Raw genomic sequence first — 21,490 nt, 5'->3', positions numbered from 1 at the left:
TGGAACTCCGCGTAACGCACGTAACATCTCAAGTTTTAATTGGGCGCGCCCTAATTGCCGGCGCCCCGCGGCATCTTTCCCAGAAGCGGAGGCTAGTGTGGAGGCGGATGCTTTGCTGTACACACCATGTGAGAATGTGTGCTCTGTGCTGAGTTAGGCTGTATGTGTGTTTGTGTGCTCAGTCCAATTTGTTCTGGCTCTACCGCCTTTTCCTCTTTGTTGGGATAAGAGCAGGTCACCATGACAACCAAGGCACACAGCCACTCCAGAGAGGGACTCCTGAGGAGAAGAGAGGGAGGCAACGGGAAATGAAGGATGAAGGGAAAGATGACAATGAATCTGAAGCAGCACTGAATCAGTGTTTGCGTTTGCGTGATAGAGAGGAAGAGAGGTTAACATAACTTTACAAAACAAGTCTACAGATTGTGTTAAGGGTTAAGGCAATCAGTGGCTCACCTATTGAATACACTTCAGGTCACTAATTTCCAAGTCCATTCCAGAGCTGAAACTCATGAGGTACTCCCCAGTCTTGCTGTGTGTGTGTGTGTCTGTGTGTGTGTAGATGTGTGGGAGAATGTGTCTGTTCCATGTGATTGATCAAGGCATGCGTCCTGTGTGCGTAGGGAGAGAGCGCGGTAGCCGAGTGCAGTGTATGAGGTGTGGTGGAGCTAGTGGTCTGGGTGGAATGTGGGGAATGTGAAACTGAGAAATGATTGACAGGTGGAGGGCCTACAGTGATGCATGGTTCTACTGCTGAGCAATGAGGTCAGGATTCAGGAGAGGGCAGACAAAGCCAATATCCAGTCATATCATCTAAACACACACACACACAGCTGGGGGATACTCCCACACAGTAATAACCCATTGGGAGTGAAAGAACAACAGACGTCAGCACTGTGACGGATGCTTCTGGAGTGTACATGTGTGAGTCCAGGCTACTGAGTGACCATCATCTGAAACTACAGGTTGAAGAAGAGGGAACAGATTGGCCAGAGGACGAGACAGTGGGTGACAAACATCCTGTAAAGTGTGAGTCAGCCATACTGGTGAGGCCCACTCAGCTAACTCTGAGAGGGTTTATTTTTTTAGGACAAATGGAGACAGAATGAGACACTTTTCAGTATTTTATTTGGGTTATATAACTTAGAAATGCAGATTGAATTGCAAGCTAATCACATTAGTAATTGATTAGACTTTCCTAAAGGAAACCATAAACCGTTTTTTGATCAAATCAGGGGGCACACCTATGGTACACATTCAGTCGTTTGCTTTCCTACAGCACATTTTATCAACAGCATACAATCATTTAATTCAGGACCTTCTCTATTAACATTAAATGCATCAATAACCTCAACTGCTGTGGTTAACTATTTATAAACTGTTAGACTTAAGATATGACCCTACCAGGTTCTATAAAGACTTTGTGTCATTCTAAGGCACTAGACAGCTGCCTGTGTTGCCACAGCAGACTGTGTGATACTGAAGGCTACAGTGCTGGCTAGGTTACTGTACATGTCCAACCGTCAACCCTCTCCTATGTTCCTTTGTCTCTTTGTTACAGCTAGTCTAGATACACACAGGTTGTAATCTCTAGAGCTAAGACTGGGACACGTATCAACATTCTAAACTTCTGGCCCCTCTGCTCTCACTTTATAACTATTTTCTCTAAAATAAGCCCCAAGCTCCAAGCTGCACACGTCTCCCTGTCTTTATTCTCTCTAGTTCCACTGGCATGAGCAGTCCAGGGGCTCCTGGAAGTTGTAGTCCACGAGTGTGGAGTTGCGTGAGCAGTATAAAGTGACAGAGCGCGTTTGTAGTCCGCTTTCCCTGCAACATTTACAGAACCGTGCGTGGCTGTTGATGTTGAAGTTGAATATGGTTGCCGAAGGACACTTTCCATCACATGAATACACTGTCACCTAAGAGAGAGAGAGAGAGAGAGAGGTTGGGAGAGAGAGAGAGAGAGAGAGAGGTTGGGAGAGAAAAAATAACATACGGGTGTAATTCAAGCCAAGCGGTGAGTTCTCTCTGGTTCCTCTGTTGTGTCCTCTCACCGGGGCGTTGCTCCTGCAGTCATCCTTTCTGATGGTGGTGCGGATGGCAACACGCTTACATGTCTTACCGTCTTCTTTACCTGCACATCAAAAGATTGACATAGAGAGAATATGCTAACTAACATACAAGGAAACACAGACACACACATACACACTCAAAGCTTTGATCCACAGGGCCCTGCCCGTCTCACACACTCAAAGGCCTATTGAACAGGGTTCATTGTTGCCCAGCAGTGGGGGCTCACTTTGATTGACAGCTGGATGACCAGGGGGCAGCTCTCACGCCAGAGATCCAGCTTTCCCATTGGCTACTGACCTGAACTTGACCTTATGTTCTAACCAATCAGTGTTTGACACAAAGTGGTGCCCAGGATGAATGGAATGTCTGAAGGCAGGACCATGTTTAGAGGCAGTAGCATGGCATTGAGCTAGAAGTGAACATAATTTCAATGTTACTCTGGGGTACTCCGCTAAACAGTGGTATTTTCCACCTTTTATCCTATCTTTTGTGAGACTTTTCAATTAGATTCTGTTAAAAAGAATAAACATATTATGTGATTGTTTACATGTGGGTTACATTGTGATTTACAGTGGTTTACAGAAACACAGGTGGAGAGGGAGAAATAGAGAATGACAGAGAGAGAGAGAGAGAGAGAGAGAGAGAGAGAGAGAGAGAGAGAGAGAGACAGACAGACAGACAGACAGACAGACAGACAGACAGACAGACAGACAGACAGACAGACAGACAGACAGACAGACAGACAGACAGACAGACAGACAGACAGACAGAGAACACAAAAGAGCAAGAAACAATGAGAGACAAAGAGAGAGATAGAGAATAAGAGAGACAGGGAGACAGACACATAGAGAGAGACAGACAGACAAGGAGAGATAAAGAGGGTTCCAGAGACAGACACAGAGAGAGAGGGAGACAGACAGAGGGAGAGAGAGAGGGAGACAGACAGAGGAGAGAGAGAGAGAGAGAGAGAGAGAGAGAGAGAGAGAGAGAGAGAGAGAGAGAGAGAGAGGGAGATAAAGCGAGAGAGGGAGAGAGAGGGAGACAGACAGAGGGAGAGAGAGAGACAGAAGGAGAGAGAGAGAGACAGAGAGGGAGAGAGAGGGAGAGAGAGAGAAACAGAGAGGGAGAGAGAGAGAGAGAGGGAGAGAGAGACAGACAGACAGACAGACAGACAGAGGGAGAGAGAGAGACAGAAGGAGAGAGACAAAGAAGGAGAGAGAGGGAGAGAGAGGGAGAGAAAGCGAGAGAGTGGGAGACAAACACAGACAGAGAGATAACCCTCCACAGTCGGGAGGGTGTTTCTCAGTGTCAGGACACAGCATGAGGCTGAGAGGTGGAAGGTGGCAGTACCTGTGTCACAGTTAGTACTACCAGTGGGGGTTATGGGGTTAACGGTAAACGGTAAAAGACCCACTCCAGAACCTGGGAGGAGCCGTCGGGAACGAGGTTGGTCGGTTAAGAGAACGTTAGGAGAACACACAGGGTTACGCTTGCTTTAGGACACACAGATGAATGGTTACATACATGAACACACAGACCATTGACACCAGTGCAGTTGGCATGCACGTGATTTCAAACCCTGCCTCGGGCAGCCAGACCACCGGTCACTTTGGGGGAAACTACACAGCAGCTCAGCAGGGAACAACCCTGCCCCATCGCACATTCTCATTGGCCAGACTCTAACCATGGAGCATCCCAATTGGCCAAACCGCACAGTCACCCATAAAGCAGGCAAGCAGAGCCAACGCCACGAGAGGAAGACTTGGTAGCAATGATGTTTCTGTTTATCGATGCATTTAATTGACGGTTAATATTGTAATATCGACATCTTTTATTAGTTGATTCTCAGTATAAGCTCAGTACGACAATCTTTTTATCCTTCTGTTTAAAACATGATATTCTATCCCTAAACGTGTGTCTGTCATAGCCCACTTGAGACCTGGGGCTTGACTACATGTTACAGTTTTGGCTATACACACATCTATAGAGCCACCACTCAAGCATGGAATTCGGGGAGTTAGGCCGACCACAGGCTTTATCTCCACCCTCTGCTGCTAAGGCCACCCCCCAAAAACACTCAGCCAATAAGCCCATCCACTGCCAGGCAACAATGCGGCCACCCATCTGATTGACAGAAGCCAGAAGCAAATAGGACTGCTGACTCACATGTCCTGCAGCAGCCGTCCACGTAGCTCTGCACCACCCCTCCATTCTGCAACGACAGCACAGAGAGGAACAGTTAGAGGGCAGGTGTGTGTGTGTGCGTGGGGGGGGGGGGGCAGCAGAGACATGGGGACCAGCCCAGGCCGGACCGCCGGGGGCAACAGACCTGGAGGCACTCTGTGTCGTTGAAGGGGGGGCAGACGACCCCTGAGGCCAGAACCACGGCTCCAATCGCCGTCTCCATACAGTCGTACCTCGTGCAGTTATCCACCCAGGAGCTACCCGACTGAGGAGGGAGGGAGAGAAAGAGAGAGAGGGGGAGAAAGGGATAGTGTGGCGGAGAAAAGTATTGTCATCTCAAAGAACATCTTGGTGTTATGGCAAATGTGTGTGTGTGTGTGGTTGTCTCACAGCGAAGAGCTCTGTGGTTCCGTTGTCATTGGTGAACGTGCAGGAGACGTTCTTGCAGGAGCCACAGCACACCTGTGGGTCCGAGGACACCACATACACCTGGTGCTGTGGAGAGGAAGAGGAAGAGGAAGGAGGAGAGGGAGAGGAGGAGGTGGAGAGGAAGAGGAGGGAGGAGAGGAAGAGGAGGAGAACAGGAAGAGGAGGGAGGAGAGGAAGAGGAGGAAAAAGGGAAGAGGAGGAGAACAGGAAGAGGAAGGAGAAGGAAGAGGAAGGAGGAGAGGGAGAGGAGGAGGTGGAGAGGAAGAGGAGGGAGGAGAGGAAGAGGAGGAGAACAGGAAGAGGAGGGAGGAGAGGAAGAGGAGGAAAAAGGGAAGAGGAGGAGAACAGGAAGAGGAAGGAGAAGGAAGAGGAAGGAGGAGAGAAAGAGGAAGAGGAAGGAGGAGAGAAAGAGGAAGAGGAAGGAGGAGAGAATAACCTCTTTATATATCTTGAGGTTCGTCGTTCGTAATTTCCACCATATGAAACTTTTAGGCCGTACCGATCCACACTTCTGGGAGCAGTTGACAAAAGAGATGTCCATAGCATAGAAGCCAGTTTGAGAGTCTTTGTGGGTCAAACAGTTCACAGTGTAGCACAATTCTCCCTCATAGGACTGAACCAGGGACTGGCCCGGACCCAACACCGTCACACCCTGAAAAACACACACCTCCTTCTTCTCTACACAGCGCACACACAAACACACACACAAACAAACAAACACACACATACTTACAAAAGCCACATTTCTCATTATGAGGGAGACAAAGATTTCACAGAGGGTGACGTGTGACTGTGTGTGTGTGTCTACCAAGCACTTACGGCAGGTGTAGCGGGGACATCCACACTGACTGCTGCTGTCAGGCACCTCCATCTGCACCTCCCCCTGAGAGAGGAGAGCAGAGTCACTGAGCCGTGCCATCACGTTGTCCTCCCGTCCAGAGGGGGCGATGGACGGACAGACGTTCGTTCTGTCTGAAGGGTTCCTGGAGGGTGTTTACTTACCATCAGGCAGACGGGGAGAGAGCTGTCCTCGCACTGGCACTCTAAGAGAGACCAACATCAAGGTTCACACGGAATGCAAACAGCTTACAGGAAAGAGCTGTGAAACTGTGTGTGTGAGTGAGAGTTTGTAAGAGATAGTGTGTGTGTGTGTGTGTGTGTAAGAGATAGTGTGTGTGTGTGTTTGTGTGTGTAAGACACAGTGTGTGTGTGTGTTTAAGAGACAGCGTGTATGTGTGTGTGTGTATGTGTGCGTGTTTGAGACAGTGTGTGTGTGTGTGTTTAAGAGACAGTGTGTGTGTTTGTGTATGTGTGTGTGTACTGTACCACAGTGGCCCTGTGGGCAGCAGTGTCCGGGCATGGTGGTTTGGACCACGGTCAGACCAGGGGCACAGCTCAGAGATGACTCAGGACACATGTTGGCGTCACACACTGGTAAGACACACACACAGTTGTCAGCGAGAGCACTCCCAGTCCAGACGCACACACAGGAGCTCCAGAGCTACTAGTTTACCACAGTGGTACTGGGGACAGCAGCTGTTGGTCGTGTTGAGGTCCACAGCCAGAATCTCTCCGTGAGCACAGGATGGGACGGGTTCTATACACGACTCACACACTGTAGAGAGACAACACACACACACATACACACACACACATTAGTACAGTATCAGGCCTTAGCAGCAGTATACTGTATATGCCAGTAGACAACCTTATAGTGGTCAATTCAATGTGACAGGATGGGACCATGTGACAGGAAGCAGTGGGACCCTACCACACAAGAACGAGTAGCAGCAGGACTTGTCTTCCCGCACCTCCACTAGGAACTGATCTTCCCTGCAGTCAGGGGCGACGACCGGGGGACACGCCATGGGGTTGCACTCTGGGACGGACCAATCACAAGAGAGTAAAATGAGAGGATCGCCGATCGTGATGTGTCGGAAGCAATACAAACCAACACACACACTCGCGCATGCATGTGTACACACACTCGCACACACACACACAGCCCCGGGGCTCACCACATCTGTACTCTGGACAACAGGAGAGGGCGCTGTAACCAATCACCAGGTGGTTTCCATTGTCACACGGCGGAACCTCGCTCTCACAGATGGTCAGATTGCACTCTGAGAGGGAAAGAAAGAGAGACAGAGAGAGAAGCCTCAAGGCCATTAGACTGACCACACACTCAGCCACAGTTCCACCACGGATCCAGAAGGTCGTGGGTTCGAATCCCGGCGGACCCACGCTGTCCCGACTCACCACAGATCTTCTTGGGGCAGCAGGCTCCCTCCTCCAGGACGTCCAGGACGTACTCCCCCTCCCTCTCGCAGAGAGGGGCGGGGCTGGAGCTGCAGTCCGGTTCCACCGCCACCACCGAGCCGTTCTCCATGCAGCGGTACAGACAGCAGCCACGCGCCGAACCGTTCCACACCTCGCCCGGGGAACGGGGGGAACCCTCGTTGTCCGTACACACTGAAGACCCCGGAAATGCCACCCGGGAGGTCACAACACACACACACGGGAACACACACACGACACGCTCTTACGGCACTGCTCGTGGGTGACAAGGTAGCAGGCACGCAGTAATACGCACACACACCACGCCGCTCCTCGGTGACACACGAGCACACACGCCGAAACACACACTCTTACCACACTGCTCCTCGGTGACACACGAGCACACACGCCGAAACACACACACTTACCACACTGCTCCTCGGTGACACAGTAGGGCGAGTCGGCCCGGTGCAGGATGGTCCCGCTGCGACACACACACTCCTCCCTGATGTAGGAGCAGGTGGTCTCCTCGTAGTACTCTCTGTTCTGGCAGGTACGGCTGGTGCAGGTGCTCACACAAGGACGGTATTCCTTACCGGCGGGGCAGTGCAGGGCTTGGGGGACGACGGAACCAACAAGGCTTACACAGAGTCGGGGGTTGAGGGAGTTCCAATGTGTGCGCAGTACAGGACATGGGAAAAAGTTTCCGCCCATCCAGACAAGTTGCGTGTGTGTGTTTGGGGAGCCTTACGGCAGAAGTTGTTTCGTCTCCAGCTGATGCAGACTTGGTGTGTGTAGCAGACAGCTACGTAGGCTGCCAGGAAATCACACTGGTGGTCCTTATAATGAAGGTCCCCTGCCCACATCACGTCACAGAACTGCTCTGGAGACACCTGGAACACACACACACACCCAACACAAGCGGTTCGACCTAAAAGGCTGTGAGCTACCAGATGATGTCAATGTGTTTTGAATCGTGTGTATGGGTCTCTGTGTGTGTGTTGACGTGTGTGTCTGAGTAGAAATGTGGTTGTGCGTGTGTCTTTCCTATGTGTGTGTGGGCTGTGTATATACGTGTGCGCATGCGAACGCGTGCGTGTCCTCATCGAAACACGGGCGCAAGCGCGTGTGTGTATGTGTGTGTGTGGACCTTGCTGTGGCAGGGTGAGAAGGCCCTCTGGCGCAGCATGGAGATGCAGGGCGAGCAGTCCCCCGTGGTGCAGTTGTCTCCTATCCTGCGCGTGTGTTCCGTCTCCTCCGAGGTTTGGACCCTCCAGGCCTGCAGGAACAGCCCCATGTCGCCCACCTCGCGCACCACTGTGCCGTTGGGCAGCTTCAGGTCGTCCGCAGGGTTCCCGTCGCAGCAGCCTGACAGCCCGGGGGGGAGAGAGACGTCATCAGTCCGGCCGCATTCGCTCGCTGAGCTGCTACACGCCGCCGAAGGGTTTGTATCCATGGCTGTGTGTGTGTGTGTGATGGAGTGTGTGAGAATGTGCGTGCGTGTGAGAGAGAGAGTGGGGCTGTGTGTGTATAAACCTGTGTGTGTGCATCAGGGATGGTAAGATTCACCGGTTCGCATGGGTGCATCGGCATTAAAAGCTCATGATGCGATTGCCCGGATCAAAAAAGTGTGCACCGGATACAATGTGGGATGAAATCGCGATGCATCGTTTCTAAAGTTTTTGCATCGGTATAATCCAATGTATTTATATAGAATCGTGTGTAGGCAAACACCTATAGTATTACAAATGTGACCAATGATTTGTGACCAATAATTGGACATTTAGATAGATTCCTCCTCTCTAACTGTTTCTTAAGGGCGCTCTCATCTCCACTGCTGTCAGTGGCCGATTCTCGTCAAGTCTCTTGGCCAAGTTGGAGGCGTGTTCGTGTTATCATGGCGAAGGAAGAGTTACACGTTCCTGCGAATTGCAATGAATCCAAGGTTTGGCAACACTTTGGATTTTCCAAGAAAGATGGTCAATTTGAAAAGACCCATGCAATTGGCAAGATATGTTGTGCTGCTATAAAGTACACAGGCAGCACGGCTAATTTAGGTAGTCACTTGAAGAGGCTACATGGTATTTGTGTGGAGACGTCTGCCTCCCCCTCGGATTCAGCTATGGCTACAGTCAGTGGCTAGCTCCACCAGTACCCCTAGCAAGTAGGGAAGCTATTCTCAGAGAAACAAATCCCTGTTGTGTACGATAAAGTAAGATGAGAGAGAGCTGAGTCATTGAGAAAAACCTTAAAGTAGGACGTATGAGTTCAAGTTAGTGTTTCAGGTGTTATGACCGTGTTTACAGCAGCTTGTGACTGCCAGTAATAGTTTACCCTTTTTTACATTCAGAGAACACAGCCTACAACAGGAAAGAAGGACTGGTTTAAGGCAAGGTCCAGGCCTGATTTTTTTAAATCTTTTGTCAGAGACTTTAATATGTGAAGTAAAACGTTCACTTTTTCAGTTAATTCATAATTTGCTGTCTGACAAAGAAATAAATCATTATGTTCATTATGTTAAATTGCACAGCATCATATTCTTTCGCATCTCATTGAATCGCATCGTGTCGAATCGCACTGCATCGCAATAGTAGTTGCTTTCATGTATCTTTAATGTATCGCATCGTCGGCAGTGCGTCGAGATGCGTATCGCATCGTCCCCAGTGATGGAGATGCACATCCCTAGTGCGCATACATGAACGCTGCGTGTTCATGCACTCCTCGTTTGTGTGTGCGTGCGCATACAGGCACATCCTTGCGTGCGTGTGCTCACCGCAGAGGCCTCTGGTAGGAGTAGAGGCGTTGCTAGGCGCGGTATACTGCAGCACCATGATGCCTGTGCTGTGGTACCACTGGATGCTGACCCCCCCAGGGGTTTGGATCACGTACATGCTCCCGGTGTCATCCACGTACAGAGACTGGCGGGAGAACGGCAGGCGAGCCGCTATGTGGTTCACGGACACCTGGACACACACGCAGGGACAGATGCATGTAGACACACACACACACACAGAGACACATGAAGACAAACACACACGTGCGCCAAGACAGACACACGCATGCACACAGGCATGAACACACACGTGCCAAACACACAAAACGACCGCATATGCCATTGAGGAGTTAGGTCAGTGTGATTCAGGGAGGGGTCGCTCACCTTGCGGTCGAGGCGGTTGAGGATGATCCTGTAGGAGGAGGTGGTTATGTTCAGCTTCTTAAAACACAGGCCGGAGGTACCACCCGTTGGGCTCTTGAAAGGAAGCGTTTAAAGAAGATTGAGGAGACCCAGAAGATGGTACACACGTGTCACTCAGAGATCCCGAGAAAAAGCGTCAACCAGAGAAAAAAGGTCGACTTACAGGCCGTCTGATTGAGTTGACACTCTGTAGAGGAAGCACAGGAAACACACATCTGTGATTAACCGCCACATTAGACTCCTCTGTTGTCTGACTAGGTTGGTTTGGGTGCAGTTCTATGGGCATATATGAAGCCCTCTGTGACATGGCTTGTAAGGGCTAAACAACGTTTATTTGATTTGATCCTGCAGCTCACGTACTGCACACACAGGAGCACACTGTGTGTAAGTGAGTGTGTAGCTGGCTGGTATGTAAGTGTGTGTGTGTGTACCTGGCAGGTGTATAAGTGTTTGTGTAGCTGGCTGGTAAGTGTGTGTGTGTGTGTGTATGCGTGTGTACCTGGCAGGTGTATAAGTGTGTGTGTGCAGCTGGCTGGTATACCAGTGTATGTGTACCTGGCTGGTACGTGTGTGTGTGTAACTGGCTGGTATGTGTGTGTGTGTGTGTACCTGGCTGGTAGGGCACTTGTCCACGGTTCCTATGATGTTCTCTCTGGGCAGATGAACCAGGATGTAGGAGCCGTTATCATAGAGAGCCACGTTGTTCCCATCAAACGTGATCACACGCAGGTCAGACATCACCGAACAACGACCTGCCACACACACACAGGGTAACACACACGGGAGATGAAGCCTCACGGTGTGCGCGCGTCGTGCGCGCGTGTATGCGCGTGTCTGTGTGAGAGCGTGTGTATGTGTGCCGGCCTGAACGCATATGTGTGTTCACTCAATGCGAGCGAGTGGGTATGCGTGCCAGTGTGCGTGCTAGTGTGTGTGCCAGTGTGTGTGTGTGAAGGCGGCTCTCACAGGGGCACTGCCACTGGGGGCAGCAGGGGTCTGTGCTGGTGAGGATAGGCAGGCCCAGCAGGCTGCAGTGTGGGGCCGTGGTGCTGAAGCGACAGAGGGCGGACGCGTTGTGGAGGAGCAGCTCTCCGTTGAAGCAGATCAGCTCGGCACACTCGTCGATCCTGTAGGAGTAGGGGGGCTGGGGAGGGCACACACACACACACAGAAATATATGCGTACATTCACACCCACACGCACAGGCATAAACACGCACACACAGACATAAACACACAAAATGAATGTACGTACAAGCACACACATCTAATCTTCAATCACACACATCACATCTTCACATCTAAGGGAAGCTGACGGTGCAGGAATACATCGATGTAGTTGGACAGAGGTTGACATGACCCCTAGCTGTTTGATGGCTTCCAGCCTTCTCACTGGAGGAATGTAGTGGGAGTTCAGGGTCAGACACAAGACCAGGACCTCTCTGTCCCACAGATTTACAGCCCAGGTGTGTGTGTGTGCATGCATTATATTGCCAGTTTTGCCCCTACCTAAGCCCACAGTTTGAAATTCCTACAGGACACACACACATGCACAAACACACCCACACACAGACAGACTTACTGTACAGGGGGATGTGGGCAGGAGGAAGGGAGGAACCATGGTTGCTATGCTGACTTCTTCAGGTGTGGGAGAAGTTTCAGGACTGGTGGCTGTCTCCGTGGTTACGAACGTGGACTCCGGGGTCTCAGGAGGCGATGTTGTGGTCGTCATAACTACAGTTGTGTCTACTGCCGTGGAGACAGAGGTGGTCTCTGCGGCGACGGTGGTCCGGGGAGGGAGAGTGACAGGGGTGGTGGTGGTGACAGGGGTTGGAGCGTGTGTGAAGGTGGTGGTCCAGGCCGTGGTGGGCTGTGTGGAGGGGAGGGGAGGAGAGGGCTGGGTGGAGGAGGTGGTGGGGGCAGGGGTGGTGACGAGGGGGGAGGGCGTGGGGCTGGAGGTGGTGGAGGGGGTCAGGGTGGACGGAGGGGCGGGGGAGGAGGGCGGAGGAGGGGTGGAGGGGACCGAGGTGGCCTCCGTGGTCGGGGTTCCCGTGATGCCTGTGGTTACCGTGGTCACGGTTGTCGGGGATGCCTCCGTGGTGCTGGTGGGTATGGGAGGGGTGGGCGGAGCGGGGGAAGCTGTGGGCGGGGCCGGGGTGATGGAGGGGGAGGGTAGAGGAGGAGGAGGAGGAGGAGGGAAGGGAGAGGGGGTGAGCGTGGGGGTGACACGCTCAGTGACTGGGGCTGTACTGGGCGTGGTGGGAGCACTGGTGGACCGTGCGGTTGTGGTTGCGGTGCTAGCTGTGGTAGGGGTACTGGTGGTAGTGACTGTGGTTGAGGTTGTGGTCGTAGTCACGGTCGTGGTGGTGGTGGTGGGGACTGGAGTTGTGGTTGTGGTTGGGGCGGCGGTGGTTCGGTTAGAGCGCGTCACGAACGCAAAGGGGGTCAGAGTGGGAGGGAGAGTGGCACCTAAAGAGAAAGAACTGAACTCAAACAGGGGCAGTACTGAACCTGCAACATTCAGCCTGCAATCCTATACTGAATATGCTCTGTTTTTGTTTCATGTGTCACTTTGTGCCTGTTTGATTGTAGTCATTCATGTTTTCATGTGCAGCACTTTGGTCAACTGTAGTTTGTTTTTAATAGAGCTCTATTAATAATACATTGATTGATTGCTTGATTGATTAATTGATTGATTGAATAGTAGTAAAGTGTTGCCCAGGTGTGATTCATGCAGGAGTCATAGCCTTCTGTGTGGACTTACAGTCCTCTGGGTAGACACACCTCCTCGTCACCTCATCCAGGACCATGTTTTTGGGGCAGCGTGGGAAACAGCCTTCCACCCTGCAACGCACACACACACATACACACACCCACACATCAACAACCACACGTCCACACAAATTCCCATGCGCACATACAAACACGCACGCGCATGTTTACACACACATCTGGTGCGTGCGGGGGTGGGGGCGGAGGTGGGGGCGGAGGGTGGGGCTCTTACGGGGGCAGGAAGAGGCAGCGCGTGGCGTCAGGGTCGCTGCATGTGCGGACGCAGGGACTGGCGCAGGCTTGGTAGCGCCACTCACACATCATACGGTACGGAATGACAAAACTGCTCTCTGCAGGACGGAGGGAGACACAGGGAGTATCACCCACCACATGATACACCAGCATAGAGTATAACTCTCCATGCTTCAGACATGTGTGTGTGTGTGTGTCTCTCTGTGTGTGTGTAGGAACGGTGGCTAACCGCTCAGGTGGCTGAGCGGTTAGGGAATCGGGCTAGTAATCTGAAGGTCGCCAGTTCGATTCCCGGCCACACCAAATGACGTTGTGTCCTTGGGGAAAGGCACTTCACCCTACTTGCCTCGGGGGAATGTCCCTGTACTTACTGTAAGTCACTCTGGATAAGAGCGTCTGCTAAATGACTAAATGTAAGTGTGTGTGTGTGTCTGACCTTCCAGTGTGAAGCTGCTGCTTGTCTTAAAGGCCTCTGAGTTGTCGTATCTCTGAGCACGTGCAGTAACGCGAGTCAGTGTCAGGAACATTCCCGGCTGGCCAATCAGCTCGTAGGAGGCGTGGCGAGGCAGGAACAACCCCTGGTGCTGGATGAAGGAAGCCTTGCGACCAAACTCCTCCTCTCGGCTCCAATGCTCCAATTGGAGCCGTCCACGCCCAGAGACAACCAGGAAGTAGTTTGGCCGCTCTGCAGACTCCAGAGAGACCACTGGGAGACCTGAGGGAGAACGTGGGAAAGGGTAAGACCTCGGTGAGGCGCGTGTGTGCGCGTGTGTGCGTGTGCGTGTGGTGCCCACGTGACGCGCGGTCTTTCAGCAGTCCTGAGGTGATCATGAAATTGAAGAGAAGTCCTGGAGGAGGCAGACCCCTGGAGCTCTCTCTGACCAGGGGGAACACCGAGCCACTGCTGCGATTCACCCCCAGCATGGTGTCGTTGTAGCCAGCACTGACCAGGGAGAACGGCCCTTCACCCAACTCTGCACGGGAGACAGGGGAGGAGAGAGAGGAAGAGGGAGAGAGAGAGAGAGAGAGAGAGAGAGAGAGAGAGAGAGAGAAAGAGAAAGCAAGAGGGAGCGAGAGACGGAGATGGAGAGAGGAGGGAGAGAAAGTGAGTGACAGGAAGGACTGAGGATGGTCCTCAGAATGATTGTTATTATGTCTTATACAAGTCTATGCTCTCATACATACCCTGGTTATAGTATTCACAGTCATAGGCTGGAAGACGGGACAACAATCAAAGGTTAGAACTGCAGTGTTAAACAACACATTTAGGTCGATAAATCAGTGGAGGACAAGAGAATACAACGTGTTTGAGAATGTGCGTTTGTGTCGTGTATGTACACCCCACACCCAGAAAGATGTGCGTGTGTCTGGTATGTGTGTGTGGCTGGATTCAGGGCGTCAGGTGACCACCAAACGATGTGGTGACAGACACCGAAAGGGATATGTGAGGAAAGGGGGGCACGCAACCGTGGAGCGATAGCTGCTGGATACCATCCACCTGTGTGGATGCCGGGTGAGTCAGGTGGCTGAGCGGTTGGGAATCGGGCTGGTAATCAGAAGGACGCAGGTTCGATTCCCGGCCGCGCCCAATGACGTTGTGTCCTTGGGCAAGGCACTTCCCCCTACTTGCCTCGGGGGGAATGTCCCTGTACTTACTGTAAGTCGCTCTGGATAAGAGCGTCTGCTAAATGACTAAATGTAAATGTCAAATGTAAATGTGGGTGTGTGTGTGTGTGTGTGTGTGTGTGGGAGTGTACTTACGGCAGACCGAGGGCGACCTCCAATGGACCGTGACCCCCTGCTGGCAGCATTTGTGTGCGTAAGCGGCAATGGAGGTGCACAGACACTCGCAGTCCCCCCCGCGGTTACAGTTGCAGGTGTCCGTCAGACAGTTCCTATAGAACCAGGCCACATCCACCTGGGTGGGGCACACACACACACGCACACACACACTCTGTGGGAATGGCAGGTCATTGTTCAGAAGGCGGGTGGAGGACAGGGGAGGTCATTGGGAGGTAGTGATGATCAATTATGCAGATGGAGGATGAGCCTGGACACGACAGCACAATGAGATATGGGTCACATTCAAGCGGATCGGATGAGCGCTGTCACACACACACACACATCAATAAAGGGATGCAGAGAAATGTGTGTGTGTGTGTGTGCGCGTCAGTCTGAGGTCTGAGTTATTTGTTCGAAGAAAGTACGTCCCGATGAGATATCGTTATGATTGGCACCGATTCTAATTCCACACTCAGTTATTTCAGCTATGAAAAGAATCCATGTATCCAGCGGCGCCGAGCAGATGATCTGACCCGGTCTTCACCCTAGGAACTGGAGATATGAAAGCTGTCTCTGTTTAAACCCTCCCACATAGCTTGCACCTGCCCTAAATGGCTGACACGGGCAGGATGACTGGGAGAGCCTACCTCCGTTAAGATGGTACAGTCACTGTTGACTGCACTTGCCCGATCGGACTCAGGCAAACCTACAGCGCCATCTACTGGACACACAGAGAATGGCATAATAATGCTGTTTAAAACCCCACCCACACATGAGGCGGGCCCACTTTGGATTTTCAAGTGCGCTTGTGTGTGCGTGTAATTGTGTGTGGTGTGCTTGTGTGTGAGTTTGAAATGCGTGTGTGTGAGTGTGTCTGCGTGTGTGTGTCTGTGTGTAAAGTATTAGATGTCTGTGGTATTTGGTGTTTATCTCTGAGGAATAGAGCTCACACACCGGGATCAGATAAGAATCGTTCCCATAGCCCCCCGCCAACCCAACCTCCCCCACTGTGAGAAAGATAACCTTTACGCAGCTGCTAAATACTCCTACCACACTGGCGTGTGTGTTCGTTTGTGTGTGTGTGTTTGTACAGTACGAGTGTGTGCGTGTACTCACCACATTGTGACAGGGGGCAAAGACGTCGCTGTAGAGCAGAGCACACTCTCTCTTGGCGTACGGCTGTCTGCCTAGGTCCCCTTCGCACGGCCGCTTCACCACATAGTCACTCTCACACTGACACACACACACACACAGAGGGAGAGAGAGTGTCTGCTTTCTCTTAAATATCACGGCAGACTCCAGGGAAGGCTAGGCAGACGGAGGCTGGGTGGAGTGAGGTAAGTCTGGGAGGTGGGGGGTGGGGGGTGGGGGTGGTAAAGAGATGCATCCAGGTATCAGTGCTGCTACTGCACCTGCTGGGCCTACCTGTCCCAGGGCCCAGCTGTCCCCGAAGCTCTGTGCGTTGTTCACCTCCATGTGGCTGGAGGTGGTCATGTCGTTCACAGTCACGCTGTCAAAGTTCCCACACAGCCCGTTGAGGAGACCCTGGGCACGTACACACACACACACACGCACACACGCACACAGGCACAGAGACAAACACGCAGACATGGTCAAACTGAGGTTGAATCCGGTTGAAACCAAGAGTTTTCAAACTCAAACTCTTTCCGAGAAGTCGACCTCCTGACCTTCCATTGCGGCCCGGCTCTGATGTGCACGGTCGTTTTGCGGTCCCAGAGCACGGTCAGGTCCTGGTTGGAGAAGTGGACCACGGTGTAGTAGCCCGCCTTCCACAGCTCAAACTCAGACCCTCTCCCTATCACAGTGGCAGGGCTCTGGAACAGCGGACAGAGACACCAGGTCACCACAGGGGTCAGGAACACCCAACAGGCCTCCCAATCACCCCGCGAGTCCCTTTGCGAGTCGACACAAGCGGGGAGGCGTGTGTGTGTGTTTATGTGCGTGTGGGTGCGCGTGGCGTACAGGGTTGCCCGAGTTGTCGCTGAAGTAGATCTTGGTGAGGCCCACGTGGATGACGAGCAGCTTCATGCACACGATGCCACTCTCGTAGCAGTCTTTGTTCTGGGCTACGATGGACACGTCCGCCCCGTCCCCGACGCTCTGGAGGCACAGGAAGGAACCACACAAAAGAGTTGACGTCAGCACCGAGCCCTTTCATTCTGCTGCCTCGTTCCTCCAGGGGGACCAAGATGGCCGCCGGTGGGCAGGCAGGCCGGCCACACAGCGGTGGTTTGAAGTGGAATGTCGGCTAATTCTTATTCTAAGATCCCTGAGAGCTCCGGAGCCCTGGGGTTTGGGCTCAACACTGCTCTCTTTGTGCCTCCACAGCCTTGCACCGCGTCCGCTGGCGTCCCCTCAAACCACGCGGTTGCACACATGCGCTGGGGGACACGCACGCACACACACACACACACCCACACCTCACACAGCTCTAATTAAAAACCACTCTTTCCCCCCCGAGATTAGAAAAGGAGAGTCCGTCGGATCCGCTTTCCTAGATCCCAATCAGATGCAGTCAGGAAGCGGGAGATAGGCTCTTCCCCTTGGCCTTCCCCACCCACACATACACCCCTCACGCACGCCACACACACACACCAACATGCAACCCTCCTCACACACGCAACACGCGCACACGTCCATACACAGAAACACACACGCATTCAGACACGTCCACGCATCCGTACGCACACCCGCATGCACATCGACACACAACATTCCTCACACACAACTCCCCCCTCTCTCACACACACACACACACACACACACACACTGACCTTCAGCAGGTACACCTGGCAGTCTGAGTAGTAGTCATACTCCAGACCATCGAAGGTGTGGTAGTGTCTGTCGCTGTAGACGGTACACACTGCCGGGCATGGAGAGTAGCTGCAGTTGAAGTAGCCCCTGTGACACACACTGAGGCGACAAAGAGAGAGGGGGGGGGGGGTGAGAGGGACCAGGATACTACACCAGCATGTGTGGTGAAGGGGGACTTGGTTGGGTTGGGGGGGGATAGCCCAGGATACTACACCAGCATGTGTGGTGAAGGGGGACTTGGTTGGGTTGGGGGGATAGCCCAGGATACTACACCAGCATGTGTGGTGAAGGGGGACTTGGCTGGGTTGGGAGGGGGGGGTATAGACCAGGATGCTACACAAGCATGTGTGGTGGTTGGGGGTTGGGTGGGGGGTGGGTGGGTACCATCTGTAGCAGGGCGTGTCCACTGTCTCCCCAGGCAGATACTCCAGACCCAGCCAGGCACACGGACAGTTATCTGGGTAGTAACACTCCCCATGGTGCAGAACTAGCCTACACACACACACAGTAACAAATCCTCAGAACAGAAGAACACGATCTAGAACTTGCCCCGTTCGTGCGACAGACAGGGGGCGGCAGAGAGCCGGGATAAAACAACCAAACCCGTTTTCGACAGGTGCGTGTGGTGAGTTACACCGGGCTGGTCTAGAGGGTCTTACCCTGGGGGGCAGACACAGCCAGAGACGCAGGGGGTGTTCGGAGGACAGGTCAGGTTCAACATCAGGTTACGACAGGTGACCTCACAGGCAATGCCTCCTCGCTGGTCGGTACAGCTGTGGTACACCTTCCCCTCAGGACACTCCCCTCGCTGTGGCTCCTCTGAGACACACACACACGCGCGCGCACGCGCGAATGTATACCCAGACATGTACACACACAAAAACACAGTCTGGTCTGGGAAAGCCTTTCAGCAGGGAGTCTGGGAAAGCCTTTCAGCAGGGAGTCTGAACAGGCGTGGGAAATGAGCGCAGACTCGAGCCACAGAGCTATGAATATCAGTAAGAACAGAGCTTGAAACGGCCCTTTGTTGCCGCAGGGTAACGGGGAAGGAGAGGAGGAAGGACGGAAGGTATGGTTTACCTCTCTCCTCTGGCACGCACTCCATCTTCCCGTTCCTGCACAGGCTGTCGAAGAGGGAGACGGAGAGAGAGGCCGAGAGAGAGGCCGAGAGAGAGGCCGAGAGAGAAGAGTGCGATGCTGTTACAGAGTAAGGCTCGACACCTCCAGAAAGATGTAGAACATGAGAGTCACTGTCCCCCCGTCCCCCCCCTCCTCCTTCCCCGAGCATGGACGCTGACTCACCAGGGGCCAGAGGCGCTGAAGGACACCTCCCCCGGCTGGAACACCCCTCCCATGGAGTAGCAGTGGCACTGGGACCTGGGGGGGGTAGGGGTGGTGGGGGGTGGGGGACACAGGACATGTGACCGGTCACCATCGGCTCCACCTGTCAGTCTATCTCTGACAGCAAGTCAACACTCACCTCCGCCCCTCTGGACGCACGCCTTGCGGAGATGATACGTGTACGAGGCATGATAACGTGTGTGTGTATGTAATGTGTTTGTGTGTCAGGGGAAGGCTTACTGCTGCACGCAGCGCTGCCGCGCGTCATCGTAGTACGTGGTGTCGGTGCAGCCACACCCCTCCGCACAGTCGTCACGGTTACACGTCTCGGCGTTGGAGAGGGAGCGGCAGGAGCGGCCGCAGGAGGACGTGCAGGAGTGGTGCAGCATCCCTCCTAGACACACCACGCCTACACACACACACACACACACATACAACACACATTCACACACACAAACAACATGGACACACCACACACACACATACATGTATGTACACACCACACACACACGCATACACAGTTCACACACTTTGAGGTTCAGTACAGTACATGCCTTCTGCCCCTCCCCAAGACACACACACATGAATCACGGTAACATACACGACAGACACTCGGCTACGAGCTACATTTAAGTCTGAAGCCACTCCTTCTGGCCCCCCACCAACAACCCCCCCCCCCCCCCTCCCCTCGCTCAGGGACCTACCGCACTCGGACACGTGTGCTCTGAAGTTGACGGAGACGCCGTGTTTGGAGCAGAGGTAGGCGTAGTGGGCGAGGCCCGTGCACAGGCAGGTGTCGCCACAGCTGCAGGCCTGGTAGCGGCACTGCTGCTGGTACACGGAGGGACTGATGTAGCCGTGGCACGGAGCAAACACACTGCCCAGAAGCACCTCGCACAGGGAGGCGTAGAACACTGGTGCACACACACACACACACAAGCACACACACACACGCTGTTTTCAATGTGTGTCTGTTAGAGACAGAAGGGTTAAGGGTGAGGTGTGGCCAGTTTGGACGTCGCGCACGCACATAAACACACACAGCTTTTCATATGAGTGGAAGGGGGGTTAAGGGCGAGGGGGTTGCCAGGTTGGCGTTTACCGTTGTGCTGGTTCATCTCACAGGGGTCGATGATGGGCAGGTTGACAGGAGCAGAGCAGGCAGAGGAGACCCTCCAGGCGTTAGCATGTAGCTGGGGCGTCCCTTCTATCATCCCAGCAGGAGACCTGGGGAGAGAACGCCATCATCAGCCTGGCTCAACATCAACACTCTCATGCCTGGCAACACTGTCAGGGAGACAACAGGAAACGGAAGGTCTCCTCACAGGAAGTCATCGCGCAGGTTGCCGTTGTAGGTCCCGCACAGTCCGAGCGTGGAGCCCCGCCATTGGCTGTCCAGCTGCAGGTAGACCCGCCCCCCGTGGTCGCCAAACTGCAGGCGCAGCCCGAGAGACGCCTTCAGCTGCACGAACACAGACGTCAGCCGATGCACCTTGACAGCATCTGCACGCACACACACACAAAGACACGAACACACACAGACACACACACAGACAGACAAACATACACACACACACACACACACAGAAACACACATACACACACCGACACACAGGAATTCACATCAAACACATTGATTACTACCAAAAGCTTTTCCTTCCAGTTCTGTTTCTGCTGTTGCCTATGTGAATCCTGTGGAGATCAGTGAAGCTTGGCCCTACCGTCAGCGTAGGGCAGCACAGGGGCGGGGTTGACCCCTATGAGCACCTCCCCATCCCGCGTCAGAGTCACCTGACGACTCACGTCCTCGTCCAACACCACCGTCACCGACTGGATACACACCTGCTGCTGCTCACACATAAGACAAGGTCACCTCCAATCAGGGTGTGTGTGTGTGTGTGAAATATATATATATATATATATATATATATATATATAGAGAGAGAGAGAGAGAGAGAGAGAGAGAGAGAGAGAGAGAGAGAGAGAGAGAGAGAGAGAGAGAGAGAGCATCTCTGCACAGAAGGTCACACACGGGAGGAAAGGTTACCTCTAGGCAGGTGGTGTGTATGTGTGCGTGCGTCTGTACCTCTGCACAGGTGGTGTACTGCAGTGTGACGGTGAATCTACTGCTGCCGCGGCTCTTGGCCAGGACGTACTGACATGCTCCTGGCTGCAGGAACATCCTGCCGTCAAACGACGTCACAAACACGTGACCCACCACAGAACACTCTCCTGGAGAGAGAGAGAGAGAGAGAGAGAGAGAGAGAGAGAGAGAGAGAGAGAGAGAGAGAGAGAGAGAGAGAGAGAGAGAGAGAGAGAGAGAGAGGGGGAGAGGGAGAGAGAGGGGAGA

At 53.2% G+C, this 21,490-nt stretch overlaps 1 protein-coding gene across 1 annotated transcript in view; it reads right to left on the bottom strand.

Moving 5' to 3' along the window:
* Nucleotides 1-1,137: 1,137 nt before the first annotated feature.
* Nucleotides 1,138-21,490, bottom strand: part of otogl (otogelin-like) — a 26,779-nt gene continuing 6,426 nt past the window's right edge. Inside the window, exons 15-57 of the mRNA XM_047033496.1 lie at nucleotides 21,227-21,372; nucleotides 20,862-20,988; nucleotides 20,466-20,643; nucleotides 20,243-20,367; nucleotides 19,845-20,054; nucleotides 19,381-19,549; nucleotides 19,102-19,176; nucleotides 18,880-18,923; nucleotides 18,459-18,618; nucleotides 18,184-18,291; nucleotides 17,760-17,898; nucleotides 16,948-17,085; nucleotides 16,653-16,799; nucleotides 16,390-16,509; nucleotides 16,081-16,197; nucleotides 14,944-15,100; nucleotides 14,368-14,394; nucleotides 13,977-14,156; nucleotides 13,619-13,897; nucleotides 13,163-13,280; nucleotides 12,923-13,002; nucleotides 11,741-12,627; nucleotides 11,126-11,303; nucleotides 10,769-10,911; nucleotides 10,323-10,346; nucleotides 10,121-10,213; nucleotides 9,737-9,926; nucleotides 8,114-8,331; nucleotides 7,715-7,856; nucleotides 7,392-7,577; nucleotides 6,946-7,158; nucleotides 6,705-6,809; nucleotides 6,458-6,565; nucleotides 6,200-6,301; nucleotides 6,013-6,117; nucleotides 5,689-5,729; nucleotides 5,506-5,569; nucleotides 5,186-5,364; nucleotides 4,648-4,752; nucleotides 4,403-4,522; nucleotides 4,240-4,285; nucleotides 2,055-2,134; nucleotides 1,138-1,919 (exon numbers count right to left, since the gene is read on the bottom strand). Coding sequence (XP_046889452.1) covers nucleotides 1,719-1,919; nucleotides 2,055-2,134; nucleotides 4,240-4,285; nucleotides 4,403-4,522; nucleotides 4,648-4,752; nucleotides 5,186-5,364; nucleotides 5,506-5,569; nucleotides 5,689-5,729; nucleotides 6,013-6,117; nucleotides 6,200-6,301; nucleotides 6,458-6,565; nucleotides 6,705-6,809; nucleotides 6,946-7,158; nucleotides 7,392-7,577; nucleotides 7,715-7,856; nucleotides 8,114-8,331; nucleotides 9,737-9,926; nucleotides 10,121-10,213; nucleotides 10,323-10,346; nucleotides 10,769-10,911; nucleotides 11,126-11,303; nucleotides 11,741-12,627; nucleotides 12,923-13,002; nucleotides 13,163-13,280; nucleotides 13,619-13,897; nucleotides 13,977-14,156; nucleotides 14,368-14,394; nucleotides 14,944-15,100; nucleotides 16,081-16,197; nucleotides 16,390-16,509; nucleotides 16,653-16,799; nucleotides 16,948-17,085; nucleotides 17,760-17,898; nucleotides 18,184-18,291; nucleotides 18,459-18,618; nucleotides 18,880-18,923; nucleotides 19,102-19,176; nucleotides 19,381-19,549; nucleotides 19,845-20,054; nucleotides 20,243-20,367; nucleotides 20,466-20,643; nucleotides 20,862-20,988; nucleotides 21,227-21,372 — 6,374 coding nt within the window. The 3' untranslated portion in view covers nucleotides 1,138-1,718. The remainder of the gene's footprint in view (nucleotides 1,920-2,054; nucleotides 2,135-4,239; nucleotides 4,286-4,402; nucleotides 4,523-4,647; nucleotides 4,753-5,185; nucleotides 5,365-5,505; nucleotides 5,570-5,688; nucleotides 5,730-6,012; nucleotides 6,118-6,199; nucleotides 6,302-6,457; nucleotides 6,566-6,704; nucleotides 6,810-6,945; nucleotides 7,159-7,391; nucleotides 7,578-7,714; nucleotides 7,857-8,113; nucleotides 8,332-9,736; nucleotides 9,927-10,120; nucleotides 10,214-10,322; nucleotides 10,347-10,768; nucleotides 10,912-11,125; nucleotides 11,304-11,740; nucleotides 12,628-12,922; nucleotides 13,003-13,162; nucleotides 13,281-13,618; nucleotides 13,898-13,976; nucleotides 14,157-14,367; nucleotides 14,395-14,943; nucleotides 15,101-16,080; nucleotides 16,198-16,389; nucleotides 16,510-16,652; nucleotides 16,800-16,947; nucleotides 17,086-17,759; nucleotides 17,899-18,183; nucleotides 18,292-18,458; nucleotides 18,619-18,879; nucleotides 18,924-19,101; nucleotides 19,177-19,380; nucleotides 19,550-19,844; nucleotides 20,055-20,242; nucleotides 20,368-20,465; nucleotides 20,644-20,861; nucleotides 20,989-21,226; nucleotides 21,373-21,490) is intronic.

This window comes from Hypomesus transpacificus, chromosome 14 (assembly GCF_021917145.1).
Source record: "Hypomesus transpacificus isolate Combined female chromosome 14, fHypTra1, whole genome shotgun sequence".
Classification (NCBI taxonomy): Eukaryota; Metazoa; Chordata; class Actinopteri; order Osmeriformes; family Osmeridae; genus Hypomesus; species Hypomesus transpacificus.
Note: the sequence above shows the minus strand (reverse complement) of the source record. Positions and strands in the feature narration are given on the sequence as shown.